General features: G+C 37.3%; 2 protein-coding genes across 2 annotated transcripts; both read left to right on the top strand.

The window, feature by feature from the left end:
- Positions 1-303: 303 nt before the first annotated feature.
- LOC107773302 (eukaryotic translation initiation factor 4E-1-like) lies at positions 304-6,013 on the top strand. The gene is given in 5 exon segments (NM_001325156.1): positions 304-611; positions 3,238-3,403; positions 3,515-3,640; positions 5,527-5,592; positions 5,664-6,013. Coding segments are annotated over 5 exon segments (657 nt in total). The 5' UTR covers positions 304-363; the 3' UTR covers positions 5,715-6,013.
- Positions 6,014-6,612: 599 nt separating this feature from the next.
- Positions 6,613-18,180, top strand: LOC142169092 (ABC transporter B family member 9-like). Its single transcript, XM_075230299.1, has 4 exons — positions 6,613-6,657; positions 16,381-16,500; positions 16,749-17,009; positions 17,536-18,180. The coding sequence occupies exons 1-4, from the start codon at positions 6,613-6,615 to the stop codon at positions 18,178-18,180; spliced, it is 1,071 nt and encodes a 356-aa protein (XP_075086400.1).
- The last annotated feature ends 2,840 nt before the right edge of the window (positions 18,181-21,020 follow it).

Genomic DNA, 21,020 nt, shown 5'->3' with positions numbered 1-21,020 from the left:
AATTACTAGTTCAAAAATAGCTATTTTTTTTTTTTAACTTTAACCACTAATATTAAATGATACTAGATAGCCACTCTAAAGACTGCTATCAATGAATTAGCCAGTGTATTCGAAATTTTAATTTTTCAGGTCAAATTTTTAGAAAAAAAATGTTGAGAATTATCCTTACTTTTTAGTTTAAAATTTCAGTATAAAATAAATAATGACTAATTTCTAAATATCATCAAAAAATAATCTTGGATAAATAAGTTACACTCCAATTGAGGAACAGGAAAGTCTTGAACCAAAGAAGAACTACAAGTACCCTTTTCCTACTAAAATCTATAGCTAAAAGCAAGCAAAGTACATCGAAAACACACGAAAATGGCAGAGGAATCTGAGAAATTGCGGGTAGATGAAGTAGAAGTAGCCGACGATGGACCTGAAGAAGGAGAAATCGTGGGGGAATCAGATGATACGGCGTCGTATTTGAGCAAAGAAATCAAAGCTAAGCACCTGTTGGAGAATTCTTGGACTTTTTGGTATGATAAAAATACGAAATCTAGACAAGCTGCTTGGGGTAGCTTCCTTCGCGAAGTTTACACTTTTTCCACTATCGAAGATTTTTGGGGGTAAGCCTTTTCATATTCCCTCTGTTCCAATTTAGATAACAGTCTTTCCTTTTTAGTATCCTTAAAATTATATCTTTCTATATTTAGTAATAATTTAGTTTTAAAATATTATTTTACCCTTAATGTGATTTATAGCCACACAAATGTATCACTCATTTTAGATGAAAAAAAATCCTTTTTCCCCCCTTAAAACTCCGTGCCGAATCAAACACTAGTCATGTTAATTGGGACGGAGCGAGTATTATATTTCGTGTTAGGTTGTTGTGTTCTTTGGTTGTAAGTAAATCATGGGGTTTTACTGTTCAAGAATTTTGTGGGTGCTATAGGATTTTGTTGAATTATGGTTTTGAATAGCTCCTGAATATCTGCCTTCATATAGGGGAAATTGGCTGAAATCTTCAATTTTATGTGACACTAAATCTGTTAAAAAAAAAGACACCTTTATATATTTCGAAATAATAAGTTTAAACTTCTCATTGTACTGTTCATGAGATGATTTGTAGCCACACAAATGTCTATCTTGTTTTAAAGTTTTTATTTTTCCTTATTAAACTTCATGCTCAGTCAAACAATGGGTCTATTGGAAATAATTTCTCTATCCTCACAAGGTAGAGGTAAGGTCTGCGTACACACTACTCTCCGTATACCCCACGGTGTGGGATAATACTGGGTATGTTGTTGTTGTTGTTGTTGCTCAGTCAAACAACATTACATAAATTGGGACGGAGGGACTATCTTGTTTGATTTTCAGCTTAAGGAACTTTTGTTTCACAATTATCAGATTTTTCCTGTCCTTGCATTTTTTGTTACCTTCCTTGGTGTTCAGTTAATGCAGCAACGAGGGGCAATCTTACTTTGGAGTGCCTGAATTGGTTTGAGCTTAAATTTATGCAAGTTGTATTAGTACCTACATTGCTTTGTTGATGCTGTTGTAATGTGTAACTGACTTTTCCAGTTAGTTACTTTAAAAAATGGAATTTTTTCTCTCAGTTACTTACCAATTTTAGTTTTGGTTAATGGATCGAACTCATTACATTTAACTTTCAATGAATAGATATATCCTCTTTGGTGGTTGGAAGACAGAGAATTATCTGGTGTAAAGTAGGGAAAGTGCAAATATGAAAAGAGATTGAGACATTTTGGATGGGGTAAAGAATGACCCTAGAAGTTCTAGGAAAGTAAAAGTTACTTGTTAAAAGTTCATTCTCTTCGGTTCACCACCTTGTCTAGGAATCACTTCAATTCGGTTATATTGTCGGGTAGTTCTTTTGCTTCCAATATAAGAACATCTGACCTGTTAGTCAAATATCCATATTAGCAACTAAGGATATGTTGCAGGCACTATTTTGAGCTAATAAGGTAGTGGATAATGCTTTGGTTTTAGTTTTCTCTCCTAAGCAGGATATTATAGTTACTATTTTCCAAGTACCAATTATTACTTTTCTTAAATGCACATATAAAGGGCTGTCAAATTTAGCCCAAGCCCCAATGACCCGCCCAACACGCTCAAGGTTGGGCTGTTTATTGACCCGCCCATTTGTTGAACTCAACCCAACCCATCTCAACCCTTTTAAAGTTGTACTGATATTTAGCCCAAATTGATCCATGAGTAACTTTGCCAGAATATCTTAAAAATAATTCTTTTTTGTTTGATATGTTATATATGGCCATAAGAAAAGAAAAAGTCTTATTTAGTATTATACAATTCATAAGAAAACAACACATATTAATTAAAGTTTGGTAAGAGTTGGGCGGGTTGGGCTATGACCCAAATTTTAGCCCATCTTGGCCCAACCAATCTCAGCCCAAGTAATTTTTGGGCGGATCAATGACCCGCTCATTTATTAACTCAGCCCATTTTGACCCGCCCATTTGACACCCTAAGTTCTTACCTGTGACGTCTCTATGTGCATTTGTCTTCATATACCAAGCTGATTATTCATTTAAAAAGATAAAGATATCTGCTTTTCTATTCCTTAATTAGGCTAAAATTACACTGATCTCCCCTCTAGATTGATGAGACTAAACGTAGCTGCAGACCAGTATTTCAATGTCATTCTTGGTTATTTAAGTTGTCTGGTTTGAGTTAGGTGGTGATGATTTGAAATTGGTGTCTGCCTTAGATGCATGTTGTGTTGCTCGGATGCGGGCGCGGGTATACCATAGTGGTGCAGATCTAAAGGCCGGATCTGTCATCACATAAATTTTAGGATTCGGGGATATGAATTCAAGTACGGGTACAGGTGTTGGGATACAACCAATAAATGTATATTACTACATATATAAGTATATATTTCGATTAATTAAAGTTATTAAACTAAATCTAATAATTCTTTTAATAAACTATAAACACCTAATCCGGTGTGGATTCCACACCCACACCCATGTCGTGTTGATACGGGTGCGGCAAAGATTTTGAAGAGTCCGCGCAACATAGGATGCGTGCACCTTGTTTGGTGAGTTCTTTATCAGTCTAATTTCTCAAGGCACTTGAGTTATTGTACAACTTGGACTATGTCATGCCTATTTTGATATTCTGCATCTTGGATTAGATGTTTTCAAATGCTATTATCCTGTTAGCTCTTGATGAAATCCTTGAACCATCTCGCTTAAATTCTGCAAACAGTGTTTACAATAATATCAACCACCCAAGCAAGTTAGTTACGGGAGCAGACTTTCATTGTTTTAAGCATAAAATTGAGCCAAAGTGGGAAGATCCTGTATGTGCGAATGGAGGGAAGTGGACAATGAGCTTTAGTAAGGGTAAATCTGATACCAGCTGGCTATACACGGTATGCTGAGGATATTTTAATCCACTTCTTAATGTTAGGGCGCACTCTCGTAAAGTTTTTTCCCCTTCGATATTATTTCAACTCTTATTTTCTCATTTGGGATTATTGTAGCTGCTGGCAATGATTGGACATCAATTCGATCATGGAGATGAAATTTGTGGAGCAGTAGTTAATGTCCGAGGTAAGGAGGATAAAATAGCTTTATGGACCAAGAATGCTGCAAATGAAACAGCTCAGGTAATTTGCTTGTTACCAATGAAATAGCCTATTTATATTACTCCCTTTGTTCCAATTTATGTGATGCACTTTCTTTTTTTGTCCGTCCTCAAAAGAATGATATTTTTCTATATTTAGGAACAATTTAACTTTGAACTTTCTATTTTACCTTTAATGAGATGATTTACAGCCACACATATCTATAGCTTGTTTTACCACAAGTATCAAAAGTTATTATTTCTTTCTTAAACTCCGTGCCCAGTCAATGAGAAAAAAATGGGACGGAGGGAGTACTTTTTATTTTTGACGTCAATGACCAGGTTTGTCATTTTCGTGGACCAAGCGGGCAGACAATTTTGTTGTGTGCATATGTGGTGCTGATGTTTATTCAAGAAATACATCATCTAAACCATCTTGTGATGCCATTTAACAATAATGCATAAGATAACGAGGTTGTGGCCTAGTGATCAATGAAGTGGATTGAGAACCATGAGGTCTCAAGTTCAAATCCCAATGGAGGCAAAAGCACTAGATGATTTCTTTCTGTTTATCCAAGCCTTGGTGGGTAGAATTACCCAGTACCTGTGCTGGTGAGAGGTAGTAGGTATCCCGTGGAATAGTCGAGGTACGCTACGCACAAGCTGGAGTTGACACCCCGGTTATAAAAATATTAATAATAGTAATAATGATTATGTCGGCTACTATTAGTTTTGATGTGTGTATGTTTTTTTCTTTTTGTGTGTGTGTATTAGTTTCATTCCTGACATAACTTCTTTTGACAACTAGAAACTGATGTATAGTACCCTATGACATACATGTAACATTGGGGATATTAGAAGTTAGAGGGGAAGTCATCAGATATATAGGCATATAGCACAGTTGTCAAACTTTTTAGCTTTTGATAGTGAATTACTTTCATGAAAAGCTGGAAGCAAAAGAAATATGCTTATGGATGAAGCAAAGTGCCAATTTGTCTGCGATAAATTATTGCTTCATTGGCAATTGAGTTATGTGAAGCTTGGATGAAGAGAACTTACAGAGGAAAAAATAATGATGCGGACTGGTCCAGGTGTAGGATGTTATTTCTGTGAAGCAGTGATATTGTTGTCAAATAGTCTGTTGCATTCCTGCTTGATATGTCGTTACTAAGTATTTAGTGTTATTAGGAGATTTTGGCATCATTCCAAGATCTGCAGCCGGTTCGAAAAGTCTTTGCAATTCTTTTATCCCAAAGGTTAAGTATTTTCTTTTTTGGTGTACCATCTGGTACCAGGTACTCACTGGCCCGACTAATCGGAATTCGTGCCGCATAGGGACTTCTTAAAGGGGAAACGCTCCCTATTATATATTTCTCCATTCATAGGGCTCGAACCCGAGACCTCTGGTTAAGGGCATAGGGAATCCCTTGGTGGTCCCAAGGGTTAAGTTTTATTTTATGTTTGATAAAATACCTTTTTCTGTCACCCCCTTCCCTTATTCTGCTAGAATATATAGTGGTCGACGTTCCCCGATTCCCCCTTTTTTGATGGCCTCATCCATTTGAAATACCAGGCCGTTTTAGTCTAATTTCGCAAGTGGATCCCCTTTTGTGCATCATTGACAATATTGAATCCTTTCAACTATTACCAGTTTGTTAATTTTTATGTTAATAGTACTTGACATCATGTTTTGGGTTTAATAAATAACCATAGTTGAAAACACCGAAAATCCTTTCACCAGAGAAAGTCTTTCAGATTTTTAACATGGAAATCAAGTTTCTGAAGTTCATTGTTAGATTAAAAATCAATAGAATTGAATACAAGAAGTGGAAAAAAACAGAGAACAAGACAACAAGTCGTGGAACTGCATTTTCGCGGGAAATAAACTAACCAATTCTCACCAGGTTCTCTTGAAACTTCTCTCTGCAGGTTAGCATTGGTAAGCAATGGAAGGAGTTTCTGGATTACAGCGACTCGATTGACTTCATATTTCATGTATGGCATCTTATTTATGGTATGCCTTGAAATCAGTTTCTCATAATTTGCTAAACTCATGTCTTTTGCAGGAAGACGCAGAGAGGCACGGCAGAGGTGCCAAGAATCGTTATACAGTGTAGTTTTCTTGCTACAATGGGGGAATGCAAGAAACAGAATCTGGACTGGAAAGTTTATAGACATTAGCTCTGTTTGTACAATCATCTATCATATGATAAGCTGCCACTTGACAGTTTTAGTCCTGCCTCTTTTTCTAACAACTTGTTTGAATAGTTGTTATGTATCGTTTTCATAATGTATCATATCGTATTGTATTGTATCGTTTTGATGTATCAAAACAAATATTGTATTTAAAGTAACAATACGATACCATACAATAGGTAACAACCATCCAAACAAGATGTAAAAGAATAAAATCTAAGTTGGCATTTTTCGTTTTTATTTTTTCTCCACAACTTATATACGAGCTTCAACTCACCAAAAAAATCGCTTCAATTTTTATCACAATTGAAAAATGGCATCCTCAACAAACCATATTCATCAATTTGTCATAACTTTTAACATATTATTTTTTTCACTTTAATTCACCCAACAACGTTTAAATATGTATTGATAAATATGAATGTCACTCTCAAATCAGTTCTTAACACAAATCTTTTTAATACCCTGCTAATAGGTGAAAAGATGTTTCAAATTTGACACACAATAGACTAAAGTAGATAAGCAAAAAAGTATAGGCTAATTTTATAATTATGGTATAAACAACTTTGGGATTACTAATTCAGGAATTACAAATTCTATCAAAACGTGTGATAAACTAATCCTATATTTTATTGTGGTATTATAATTCCCATCTCGGATGAAGACTGATTTAAGTTATAGTCCAAACTTAAGGGCCAAAAAAAAGAAAGAAGAAACTTAAGGGACTAATTTGGTTGTCTAAAGTTGGAAAAAAAGTCTTAGAACGAAAAAACTATTTAAATACCCATTTCCCACCAAAGCCAAGTACATAACACCAAAATGGCAGGGGAAGCAAAAACGTCGGAGGAAGCTGAAAACTTGAAGGTGAATAAAGGAGAGGTGGTGGACGATGGACCTGAGGAATGAGAAATAATGGGAAAATCCGACGATACGGCGTCGTATTTGGGAAAAGAAATCATAGCGAAACACCCATTAGAACATTCTTGGACTTTTTGGTTTGATAATCCTATGACTAAATCTAGACAGGCTGCTTGGGGAAGCTCCTTTCGTGATGTTTACACTTTTTCGACTGTCGAAGACTTTTGGGGTACGTATTTCATATTTCTCGTTGTTGTTCAGCCTTTTAGAGATTTATATGCGAGGACAAAATATGGAAAAGGCCCAAAAATGAGTTGTGGTATTCGAAATGGATCAATTATAACTTCCGTTTAAACTTGAGTTCAAAAATGATCCTGCCTTTATAGAATGAGTCTAATAATACCCTTGTGTTATTCGAAATGGATCAATTATAACCCTCGTTTAAATTTGAGCCCACCAATGACCCTGTCATTAAAGAATGGGTCTAATACTGCTATTTCTCTCAGTTAGTAATGATTAGGGGTGTAAAATGAATATTTAAAAACCCACAGAACCGTGCCGAACCAATTTTTAGGTTTCTTTTAATAAAATCGTAGGTTTTTATATAAATCTATAACCGTACCGATAATTAGGGTAGGTTTTTATTTTATAAAAATAAATCGAAAAAATATTGAACCGTACCGAATAAATTTACATGTGAATATATGTTTCACATGTAAACATATCAGACCTATTATAAGACCCAGTATAAATATATGTTTCACATGTAAATTTATTCGGTACTGTTCGATATTTATATATTAAGTTTAAAAATGATAATGGGTCTAATATTTATAAAGAATGAGTCGAATAAGTTTAAAATTTGAGCCCACTAATGACCATGTCGTTAAAGAATGAGTCTAATATTTATATTTATAAATAATAATGTATTAATATAAATAATGTACAAATTTTAATACATTATTATTTTTAAACTTAATATATAAATATATGTTTCACATGTAAATTTATTCGGTACAGTTCGATATTTTTTCGGTTTATTTTTATAAAATAAAAAACCTACTCTAATTATCGGTACGGTTATAGATTTATATAAAAACCTACGGTTTTATTAAAAAAAATCTAAAAATTGGTTCGGCACGATTCTGTCGGTTTTTAAATATTCATTTTACACCCCTAATCATTACTAACTGAGAGAAATAACAGTATTAGACCCATTCTTTAATGGCAGGGTCATTGATGGGCTCAAATTTAAATGAGGGTTATAATTGATCCATTTCGAATAACACAAGGGCATTATTAGACCCATTCTATAATGGCAGGGTCATTTTTGGACTCAAGTTTAAACGGAAGTTATAATTGATCCATTTCGAATACCACAAGGTTATTTTTGGGCCTTTTCCCGATAAAATATTAAGAACTTCTAGTGTTTTTTATTTTTATTTCTATTGTTTTTATTATTATTTTTTATTTCATATAATATTGTCATAAGATGATTTTCTAGCGCTTCGCGTTCTTTCTATTTCATTCTGGGATATGCATCTAATATTAAAATAATAATATTAAAATAATAAGTGAAGTAGTTTTTGTCTGACCAATCGGCTCGGACACCAGATCGACCGTGCCCGCCTATTTTGTCTCGCCCTAAATGGAGGTCTAACTCTTCCTGAAATTGCGCTTAGTCTCGCTACCTCTTTAGTTGCTGTCACGACCCAAAATCCTAACCTGTCGTGATGGCGCCTAGCGTGGTACTAGGCAAGCCGATATTTATGAAATGACTCCAACACTTAACAGAAAACAGATTTTAAACAGTTTAAATGATAACAACTTCTCATAAACAGGATAGAAAATCCAAAATACGACACAAAAATTCCCAACATCGGGGTGTCACTGAGTACATGAGCATCTATACATCACCAGTCTGAAAAACACTGTCTAATATAGTCTGAAACTAAATATAATAAGCGAAAAGATAGGGAAGGAGAAACAAGATCTGTGAAACGCCGACAGCTACCTCAAATTCTCTAGAAGATCAAGCGTGCGCGAAAATCAACACCCATTGCGTCCGGGAATACCTGGATCTGCACACAAAGTACATGGTGTAGTATGAGTACAACCAACTCAGCAAGTAACAATACTAAATAAAGAAATGAAAGTAGTGACGAGCTTCACAGTTATAGTTCAATTACAGTGATTTCAAATAAGAAAGTTGGCATGCTTTCAAGTTCGATAATTAAGGCCAAAACAGTAATTTCATGTCAAGTTCAACTGAAATAGAGTGTAATATCTTCCAGAAATTATAAAGGCAGTGATACATGGCACCTAAGTGCAACAATAATGAGATCAAATGCATCCTCTCAGGGCCACAGTCACTCAGCCTTCCCATTCACTCAATAGGTACCTGTGCTCACTGGGTGTGTGTGCAGACTCCGGAGGGGCTTCTTCAGCCCAAGCGCTATAATCTGCACGGATAACTTACGTGCTGCACGGACAACTCACGTGATGCACGGATAACTCACGTGCTATAATATAATATCTGGATCCGCACGGACAACTCACGTGCTATAGTATAATATCTGGATCCGCACGGACAACTCACGTGTTGCACGGACAACTCACGTGCTATAGTATAATACCTCACAATCAGGCCCTCGACCTCACTCAGTCATCAACCTCTCTAGTCTCCCAGGCTCTCAAAAATCATAATCAACAGCCCAGACATCAATGATATGATGCATAAAAAATGAACAATAGAGACTGAGATGTAATATACAAATAAACTATGACTGAGTTCAAACAATAATTTAGCGGATAATTCGACATGTACACGACCTCTGTGGGTCTCTACAATGCCAACACGTAGTCTAAACATGATTTGGGGTTAAATTTCTCTAATACATGGAGAATGTACAAATAACAACATATTATATAACTACACGGTTCCACGGAATTTGACCAAGTCGCAATTCCTACGGTGCACGCCTACACACCCGTCACCTAGCATGCGCGTCACCTCAAAACCAAATACATGACATGAAATACGGGGTTTCGTACCCTCAGAACCAAATTTAGAACTGTTACTTACCTGAATACGAGCAAATCTCTACTCCAACACACCCTTGCCTCACGAAGCGGCCTTTGAATGCCTCGAATCTAGCCATAAACAATGCGATATAATCAATACGGGCTAAAGGAATCAACTCCATAAGAAAATGCTAAGTTATTAATCAAAATCAAAAATTAGCTCAAAAGTCGCCCCCCGGGCCCACGTCTCGAAATTCGATAAAAGTCACAAAACCCGAAAGCCCTCTCAACCACGAGTCTAACCATACCAAATCTATCAAAATCCGACACCAAAACGTCCCCCAAATCCCCAAATCAAACTCTCAAAATTCCTAGCCTCAAACTCCCAATTTACACCTTAAATACACACCAACTAGGTGGGAAAATCAGTGGGGAAACAATATTATTGATCAAAAATAAGCACAAGGGACTTACCTCAAGAATCCCCTCGAAAACCCTCTCAACAATTGCCTAAACCGAGCTTGAAATAAAGTCAAAATCGCGAACCCTTGCTTTTAAACATTCTGCCCAGGCTTTTCGCACCTGCGGCCATGTATCCGCACATGCAAAACCACTTCTGCGGTCAATTCCCCGCTTCTGCGGAAATCACTTAAGTCCCCCAGGCCCGCATCTGCGCTCCAGGTTCCGTACTTGCGGAGGCGCTTCTGCGGCCTTCTACCCGTTTCTGCGGAAATAAGCCCCCCTCACAATTCCGCATATGCGGAGCCTTGCTCGCACCTGCGGGCTCGCAGATGCGGTTAGACCCTCGCACCTGCGCCCTGCCCAGTCCAGCCCAGCTCCGCTTCTGCGGTTCACTCCTCATTTCTGCGAGATCTCACCTGCGACCCCCACTCCGCAGGTGCTATTACACCAGAAGCTGGTGAGCTTCAACACTTCTCTCAAACTTCAAATCGTTCCGTTAACCATCTGAAATCAACCCGAGGCCCCCGGGACCTCAACCTAACATGTCAACAAATCTTAATACCTCATACGAACTTAGTCGAGCCTTCAAACCACCTCGAACAACATCAAAAACACGAATCGCATATAGATTCAAGCCTAATGAACTTTGAACTTCCAATTTCTACAAACGATAACGAAACCTATCAAATCACATCCGATTGACCCCAAAGATCAACATCCGGACAAACATTTTAACTTAAGTTTTCAACCTTGAGACTAAGTGTCTCATTTCATTCTGAAATCACACCGGACCCGAACCGACTACCCCGACAAGTCACATAACAGCTATAAAGTACAAAATGAGCAGTAAATGGGAGAACATGGCTAAGACTCTCAAAATGACCGGCCGGGTCGTTACATCCTCCCCTTTTAAATAAATATTAGTCCCCGAACGTGTCTAGAAACATACCTGGAGTCTCAAATAGGTGTGGATATCTGCCCCGCATCTCCCGCTTGGTCTCCCAAGTAGTCTCCTCAACTGGCTGACCTCTCCACTTCACTTTCACCAATTGGAATAAAGTACGCAGACTTGGTCAGCTGATCCACAATCACCCAAATAACATAGAACTTCCTCGAAGTCCGTGGGAACCCAACTACGAAATCCATGGTGATCCGCTCCCATTTCCACTCTGGAATCTCTAACCTCTGAAGCAATCCACCCGGTCTCTGATGCTCGTACTTTACCTGCTGCCAGTTGAGGCATCGAGCTACAAACCCCACTATATCCTTCTTCATTCTCCTCCACCAATAATGCTGCCTCAAGTCCTGATATATCTTCCCGGCACCCGGATGAATGGAATACCGCGAACTGTGGGCCTCCTCATGAATCAACTCGCGTAGCCCTTCATATTAGGCACACAAATCTGACCCTGCATCCTCAATACCCCATCATCCCCAATAGTAACATCTCTAACATCACCGTGCTGAACTGTGTCCTTAAAGACAAGCAAAGGAGGGTCATCATACTGGCATTCTCTGATGCGATCATATAAAGAAGACCGCGAAACCATACGAGCCAAAACTCTGCTCGGCTCGAAAACATCCAATCTGACAAACTGGTTGGCCAAGGCCTGCACATCCAAGGCTAAAGGCCTCTCTGTTACTGGTAGATATGCTAAACTCTCGTAACTCTCCACCTTGCGACTCAAGGCATCGACCACCACATTGGCCTTTCCGGAATGATAGAGGATGGTGATGTCATAATCCTTAAGCAGCTCCAACCATCTCCGCTGCTGCAAGTTAAGATCCTTCTGTTTAAATAGATGTTGTAGACTCTGATGATCGGTGAAAACCTCACAAGGAATACCGTACAAATAGTGCCGCCAGATCTTCAAGGCATGAACAATAGCTGCTAACTCGAGGTCGTGGACATGATAGTTCTTCTCATGCACCTTCAGCTGTCTAGACGCGTAGACAATCACCCTACCGTCCTGCATCAACACTGTGCCGAGACCAATGCGCGACGCATCATAATATACGGTATAGGACCCCGAACCAGTAGGCAACACCAACACTAGGGCTGTAGTCAAAGCAGTCTTGAGCTTTTGAAAGCTCTACTCACAATCCTCGGTCCACCTGAACGGAGCACCCTTCTGGGTCAATCTGGTCATAGGTGCCACATAAGACGAGAAACCCTCTACAAAACGACGGCAATACCCCGCCAAGCCAAGAAAACTCCGGATCTCCGTAGCTGAGGATGGTTTGGGCCAACTTTGCACTGCTTCAATCTTCTTCGGATCTACCTTGATCCCCTCACTCGATACCACATGGCCCAAAAATGCCACTGAATCTAGCCAGAAATCACACTTCGAAAATTTTGCATAAAACTTCTCGTCCCTCAGGGTCTGGAGCACAGTCCTCAGGTGTTGCTCATGATCCCCCGGCTCCGGGAGTACACCAGAATGTCATCAATAAACACAATGACGAATGAGTCAAGATAGGGCTGAAATACACTGTTCATCAAGTGCTAATGTTGCTGGGGCGTTGGTCAGCCCTGTGAGAAAGCACGGGAGAAAATATATTATTGATATTGGATGTTCAATACAATACAAGATGTCCTTATTTATAGCTATACTATACAAGGACATACTACTCCTATTCCAATGTGGGACAAGATTACACTATGTACATAGCTGTAAACTAACACTCCCCCTCAAGCCAGTGCATACAAATCATATGTACCGAGCTTGTTACATATATAACCAATACGAGGACCAGTGAGAGACTTGGTAAAAATATCTGCAAGTTGATCATTCGACCTTACAAACTTTGTAGCAATCTCTCCTGAAAGTATCTTTTCTCTGACGAAGTGACAATCAATCTCAATGTGTTTAGTTCTCTCATGGAACACCGAATTTGATGCAATATGAATGGCAGCTTGATTATCGCACACAAGTTCCATCCGACTGATTTCACCAAATTTCAACTCCTTGAGCAATTGTTTGGTCCAGACTAGCTCACATGTTGCCATAGCCATTGCTCAATATTCTGCTTCTGCACTAGACCGAGCAACTACATTCTGTTTCTTGCTCTTCCAGGACACTAAATTGCCTCATACTAAAACACAATTTCCAGATGTAGAACGTCTATTAGAAGGTGATCCTTCTCAATCAGCATCTGAGTACCCAACGATCTGCTCATGACCTCGATCCTCAAACTGTAACCCTTTGCCTGAAGCCGATTTTATATACCGAATAATGCGGACAACAGCATCCCAATGACTATCACATGGAGAATTCATAAACTGACTTACAACACTCACAGGATAAGAAATGTTGGGTCTAGTCACTGTGAGATAATTTAATTTTCCAACCAGCCGCTTATAGCTTGCAGGATCGCTAAGTGGCTCCCCCTGTCCTGGCAGAAGTTTAGAATTTGGATCCATCGGAGTGTCAACAGGTCTGCAACCTATCATCCCTGTCTCCTCAAGAATGTCTAAAGCATATTTTCTTTGAGAAATAATAATACATGAGTTAGACTGGGCAACCTCAATACCTATAAAGTACTTCAATCTGCCTAGATCCTTAGTTTGGAAGTGTTGGAAGAGATGCTGCTTCAGATTGGTAATACCATCCTGATCATTGCCAGTAATAATAATATCATCAACATAGACTACCTGATAAATACAGAGACTTGAAGCAGAGTGCCGATAAAACACAGAGTGATTAGCTTCACTATGAGTCATGCCAAACTCCTGGATAACCATGCTAAACTTACCAAACCAGGCTCGAGGAGACTGCTTTAGACCATAAAGTGACCGACACAAGTGACATACAAGGCCACGAGACTCCCCCTGAGCAACAAAATCAGGTGGTTGCTCTATATAAACCTCATCCTCAAGATCACCGTGAAGAAAGACATTCTTAATGTCCAGCTGATAGAAGGACCAATGACGAACCGCAACCATGGATAGAAAAAAGGCGGACTGAAGCCATTTTAGCCACGGGAGAGAAGGTATCACTGTAATCGAGCCCAAATATCTGAGTATATCCTTTGGCAACAAGATGGGCCTTAAGTCGATCAATCTGGCCATCGAGACCAACTTTGACTGCATAAACCCAACGACAACCAACAGTAGATTTACCTGAGGGAAGAGGAACAAGCTCCCAAGTACCACTTGTATGTAAAGCAGACATCTCGTCACTCATAGCCTGTCGCTATCCTAGATGAGACAACGCTTTACCTGTAGACTTAGGGATGGAAACCGAGGACAAAGAAGATATAAAAGTATAATGAGGAGATGACAGACGATGATAACTTAAACCGACATAATGAGGATTAGGGTTAAATGTGGTCCGTATACCTTTCTGAAGTGCAATCGGTTTATTAGGAGTAGGGCCCGCAGTAGGAGCATGGTCAAGTGCAGGACGAGAACCAGTTGGGCTTGATGTAGGGCGCGAACGACGATGATAAGTCAAGAGTGGTGTTCCTGTGGTTGGGGAACTATGAGGAAAAATACTAGACTTCTCAACGGTTGGTATGGGTGAAACCTCTGTGGTCAAAGGTGGAGGATGAGCTATAGTAAACTCCTCAAAGATCGGTATAGGTAAGACCTCAGATATATCATGGTGGTCAGCAGAAGTAAAGAAAGGTTTAGACTCAAAAAATGTGACGTCAGCTGACATAAGGTACCTACGAAGATAAGTTGAATAACAATCTGAACACGAGAATAACCAAGGAAGACACACTTGAGAGCACGAGAAGCTAACTTATCTTTCCCAGGGGCTAAGTTATGAACAAAACACGTGCTCCCAAAAACACGAGGTTGAAGAGAGTATAAGTCTGATTAGGGAAACAATACTGAATGCGGAATCTGATCCTTGATAGGAGATGAAAGTATCCGATTAATCAAATAACAAGTTGTGAGAACTGCATCGCCCCAAAAACGCAACGGAACACAAGATTCAATTAGAAGTGTGCGAGCAGTCTCAATAAGGTGCCTATTTTTTCTCTCTGCAACCCCATTTTACTGAAGGGTACAAGGACAAGATGTTTGATGAATAATTCCTTGAGAAGTCATAAACTGCTGAAACTGAGAAGATAAATCTTCTAAGGCATTATCACTGCGAAAAATGCGAATAGAAACACCAAATTGGTTTTTGATTTCAGCACAAAAACTCTAGAATATAGAGAATAACTCAGAATGATCTTTCATTAAGAAAAGCCAAGTACATCTTGAGTAATCGTCAATAAAACTAATAAAATAACGAAATTCCAAGGTTGAACTGACTCTACTAGGACCCTATATATCAGAATGAATTAAGGAGATAACAGACTCTGGATGACTCTCAACACTACGCGAAAAGGAGGCTCGGGTATGTTTCCCAAGCTAACCCGACTCACAATCTAATGTAGACAAACTAAATAAACTAGGCACCATATTCTGAAGTTTGGATAAACTCGGATGTCCTAAACGTTTGTGGATTAGGTCTTGAGGATCTGTAACTAGGCATGTTGTGGAAGGACTGAGTGAGTTAAGGTAGTAAAGGCCTTCTGATTCACGTCCTGTACCAATTGTCCGTCCCGTACTGCGGTACTGCATAATAAAGGAATCATCAGTAAAATATATACCACAATGGAGGGTACGAGTCAAATGACTAACAAATGCAAGACTAAAAGGACAGCCAGGGATATAAAGTACGAAATCTAGGGTGATAGAAGACAAGAGGTTAGCTTGACCAACTCCTTTTGCCTTAGTTTGACATCCATTGGCTAAAGTAACAGTTGGAAGAGACTGTGAATATACAATATTCGATAAAAGTGATTTATTACCAGAGATGTGATCAGAAGCGCCTGAGTCCATGACTCATGGTCCAAGAGTACTAGAGTGGGAAACACAAGCAAAAGAATTACCAACAACAGAAGTTTGGGCAACCGAGGCTACTTGTGGAGATGTCTGCTTACTTGCTCGATACTGAAGGAGCTTATTATATTCTTCTTTAGATAAAGAAAATCGCTGGTTACCTGTAGTCTCGGTCTGAGCAATGTAAGCATTTTTAGATGGACGACCATGTAAGGAATAGCAGATTTCACGAGTGTGTTCAAGTTTGTGACAATAAGAACACTTGGGTCTAGATCTTCCAAAACGACCTACTCCTCGTCTATTCTCCATAATTTGAGACGCCCGAACATCCACTGTATGGGATGCGAGAACAGAGGAATCAAGTATCTGTGATGAGATCACTCGGTGACTTGGTGCTGCAGCAAGGCGGAGTTGGTTTAGGTTTTAGTAATTTCGTGTTGTACTGCCTTTATGCGTTAGCATTCTACCTTGGAGCCGTTCTTGTGAAGCATGACAAAGCGAGATTCTCAGAAGGTTTTAAGGTATATATCTATAACTTTTTGAGTTTAAGTCGTATATACTGACCGTGCAAATAACTTTTATAATATAAGAGCAATTTAATCGATTATAACATGTTAGTAATCTATTCACCACGTTATTATATGATATGAAGAGTTGCCTATTATTGTAGCTCAACTTAATCCGATAGTGTAAAAATTCTTTATATTGTCAGTGGACACAACATAAACATAACTAACATTAGAGTTCCCTAAACAACTTTCTTTTGCAGGTCATTTTTGCTTTAACGATGGCATCGATTGGGCTTTCTGTTCTTAGCAACCTTCCCTCTGATCTGAGTAAAAGTAAAGGAGCTGCTGCTTCAATATTCGAAATACTCGACAGCAAACCGAGAATTGATTCTAGTAGCAATGAGGGCATTACATTAGATGTTATCGAAGGCAATATCGAACTCCAGCATATTAGCTTTAGATATCCCACAAGACGAGACATGCAAATCTTCAGAGACTTCTTGAGCATTCCTGCTGGAAAGGTATTTTTCATATTTCATCAATTCTTCGTATAGTCCTGTCTACATTACACCCTTAAGGATGCGATCCTTCCTCAAACCATGCATGAATGCGGGATGCTTTGTACACCGAACTGACCCTTTTTAAAATCTAGCACTAAGAATGCTTAATAAATTTAAAGGTTTAGCCAGTTTTTGGTTTTTAAATCATTTGAAAATAAATATTACTATGAATTTGCAAACTATTTACATGAAAATATAGTACATGAAAATAAGAAAGTCCATCTAGTTCTCCAAGTAATTAATAGCTCAAGTAAAATGAGACACTGGGAGTATTAACTATTACGATAAGGATTTATGTTATGTACGCTGACAGCGTAAAGATTGTATAAATGAATTTCAACATATGATATCAGGTTAGTCACCATTTTTAATTATAGGTTTTCAATTAATGTTTATCACATAAATTTATCTGTAATTACCTTATAAGTGGCTTGTTTGTGTAAATGCATCAAACTTAAAATCGACAATGTATTAAAATTGCTTGCAGATAGTTGCGCTCGTTGGAGAAAGTGGTTCCGGGAAGTCAACAGTTATAAGCCTACTAGAGCGATTTTATGATCCTGAGCAAGGTAACATATATCTCGACGGAGTTGAGATAAGAAAGTTCAATTTAAGATGGTTAAGGCAACAAATGGGATTGGTAGGTCAAGAGCCAATACTATTCAATGAAACAATTAGTTCTAATATTGCTTACGGTAGAGAAGGAGAAGTGAGTGAAGAGGAAATCATTTCAGTAGCAAAGTCATCAAATGCACATAACTTCATATCTTCATTGCCTAATGGTTATAATACAACAGTTGGAGAAAGAAGGGTTCAATTATCCGGTGGACAAAAGCAAAGAATCGCCATTGCGAGGGCCATATTGAAAGATCCGAAAATACTTCTACTTGATGAGGCGACTAGCGCTCTTGATACAAAGTCAGAACGTATAGTACAAGAAACGTTAGATCGAGTGATAGTGAATAGAACAACTGTCGTCGTTGCACATCGTCTAATGACAGTTAAAAATGCAGATGTTATTGCACTAGTTAAAAATGGTGTTGTTGCTGAGAAGGGAACACATGATATGCTCATGAACAATCCTCAAGGGGTATATGCGTCTTTGGTTGCACTTCAGACCAGAGCAACTTAATTCAAGAACTCTAGCTTTAAGCATGGCAAAAGATTTTGTATTTGTTGGATATTATCATTTTTTTTAATAATATGGAAATGTTTACATTATTATCTTCCTAAAGTTTATATTTTGCAGATTGTATAGTGAAATAAGAAATGGGCTTGGCCAGGGTTAAGACTAAAGCATGAGAAAGTTCTTATACTTTTTCCGTACATTTCACTCCTAGAATTTATCAATGAATTAAATTAGCTGCACGTTGACATGAAGACCATCACTAAATTTTAAAATGTCACACCATTCTTTTGCATATTGAAACACAACTAATCTTGTAAAAGTTGTACGCGTTAGTCAATCTTCGGACCGGTTTAAAAAATAGACAATTTAAAAATTTGTTAAAATTTAATCATTTTAGAAGTGAAAACACTACTATCATGTGGAATCGAACTTAAACAAGTGAAAAATCTCTGATATTGTCCTGGTTTTCAAAATCTATGATAGTGTCATGGATTTCAAACAAAAAAGAAAAGAAAAGAAATAAATTTCATGATAGTATCCTGGATTTCATCCAAGATACTCTCATGAAGTTTCACATTTTAAAGTTCCAAATCCATAACAATGTCATGAATTCCAAAATTTAGCTATTTTGTGGCTATCCTTGAATTACAAGTCCAGAAAAATGGCTATTTTTGAACTTTAGCCACTAGAATTTCACTGCCTTGGAAAAAAATTATTTTAAGTTTAGTTCAAACTTAAGAAACTATTTTTCGATGACTTTTGAGTCGGTAGCTATTTTTCTATTGCAAGTCCAGAAAATAGATATTTTTAAAATTTAGCCACTAATATTTCACCGTCTTGGATAAATATTATTTTAAGTTACAGTCCAATCTTAAAGGACCATTTTTAATAACTTTTAAGTTTGTAGTTATTTTTCAATTACAAGTCCAAAAAATGGATATTTTTGAAATTTAGCCACTAATATTCTACCGTCTTGGATAAATATAATTTCAAGTTACAGTCCAAATTTAGAGGACTATTTTTAATGATTTTTGAGTCCGTGATTATTTTTCTGTTACAAGTCCAGAGAATAGATATATTTGGAAATTTTAGCCACTAATATTCTACCGTCTTGCATAAAGATTATTTTAAGTTACGACAGTCCAAACTTAAAGGACTATTTTTAATGACTTTTGAGTCCGAGATTATTTTTCTATTACAAGTCCAGAAGATAGATATATTTGAAAACTTTATCTATTAATATTCCATAGTCTCGAATAAAGATTATTTTAAGTTATTGTCCAAACTTAAGGGATTATTTCTTGATGACTTTTGAATCAATGTCTATTTTCAATTACAAGTCCAAAGAATTGCTTTTTTTGAAATTTAGCCACTAATATTCCACCGTTTCGGGTAGAAGATTATTTTAAGTTACCAATCCAAACTAAAAGACTATTTTAACGATTTTTGAATTTGTGGCTAATTTTTAATTACTAGTTCAAAAATGGCTATTTTTGAACTTTAGGTCTCAGATAAAGATTATTTTAGGAAATTTTACCTCATATAGCAAAGGTTGATACCTTATTTATTATAAATAAATACTCTTTTAAAAAATTATCTCCTATAGCTACCTTTTAATTTTTATAACAAAATATCTATTTATGGCTACTTCCTACCTTTAAACCATTAAATACGCGTGTATTATTTTTCTATCTCGCTCTCTCCTCCTTTCTCTTTCCTCTTTCTTCTCTTTTTCGTAAGTTTTCCTCCCCTGCTTTTAGAAACCCTAGCAGGGGCTGTGTTCCGCCAATGACAGATCTGGCCAGCGACCACTTCCCCCCTTCCTTGTTGTGTCACCCCTAACCTCCTCCTCTGGCCGGCGATTTCTTTCACACAGTTGTGTTACACATTTTAATTTTTTCTTAAATTTTGCATTGATTGTTCATGTTTGCCTTGTGAGATCTGAAGAAGTTCTGTCTCTAGTTTTCGTTTGATCCTTTAAATTGGTGCTTCTTCAACAACTGTCTTCATTTAACCGGCGGCAACGCTCCACATGGCAGCGGCCTGGATATCGGTGGATTGGGGACGGAGTTTAGGGATGAGGAACTTAAAGAGTCTGTTACCTTTTTTTTTAATTGTATTTCAATGTATCTCGTTGTATTCCATGTATTTTATTGTATTCACTGTCTTTTTTTCATTGTATTTCAATGTATCTCGCTATATTTCATGTATTTTATTGTATTCAGTGTCTCGCTGTATTCTATGAATGTATTCATATATTTTTTTAATTAATATAATTTATGTATTCATATATGTATATATGTATTCAAATGTAATTGCAGTATGTATTCATATATTTTTGCACTATAGATGACCTACTATACTTCATGTATTCAATATATTTTTATGTATTTAACTGTATTCAATGTAATTATATAATTTCAATATATAAATCTATTTGTAAAGATATCACTAAAAAATATTTTAGTAAAGATACCACTAAAAAAAAGAAAGGATGAATTGAATCTCTGAAGATTGCTCTGTTTTTGGGGTGATTTTCGGTTGATGAGAATTTTTTCTATAACTGAAAATATAAATTTTATGTGTTATAATTGAGTTTGTTGAGTTATATTAGGAGTCTATCGCGTTAATTGATTCACTTACCATTTTTAAACAGATGAAAACCTTTTTTTTCTCAAATTTCGTTACTGTATTCACGAATACAGCTCGCGAATACAGCCGAATACATTCTCTGCTTAGCTGGACTCTCCTGTTTTTCGCCTGAGTTTTGCTATTGTATTCATGAATACAGTAGTAAAAATACATCGAATATAGTATATAACAACTGAAAATATAGCTATATG

This window comes from Nicotiana tabacum, chromosome 14 (genome assembly GCF_000715075.1).
Source record: "Nicotiana tabacum cultivar K326 chromosome 14, ASM71507v2, whole genome shotgun sequence".
Classification (NCBI taxonomy): Eukaryota; Viridiplantae; Streptophyta; class Magnoliopsida; order Solanales; family Solanaceae; genus Nicotiana; species Nicotiana tabacum.
Note: the sequence above shows the minus strand (reverse complement) of the source record. Positions and strands in the feature narration are given on the sequence as shown.

What these genes read in the sequence shown, in the direction of transcription:
- LOC142169092 (XM_075230299.1), top strand. Translation starts at nt 6,613, where the DNA reads ATGGCAGGGGAAGCAAAAACGTCGGAGGAAGCTGAAAACTTGAAG. An exon ending in GATTCTCAGAAGGTTTTAAG is followed by an intron (nt 16,501 to 16,748) that starts GTATATATCTAT and finishes TTTCTTTTGCAG; the next exon opens with GTCATTTTTGCTTTAACGAT. An exon ending in TGAGCATTCCTGCTGGAAAG is followed by an intron (nt 17,010 to 17,535) that starts GTATTTTTCATA and finishes AATTGCTTGCAG; the next exon opens with ATAGTTGCGCTCGTTGGAGA.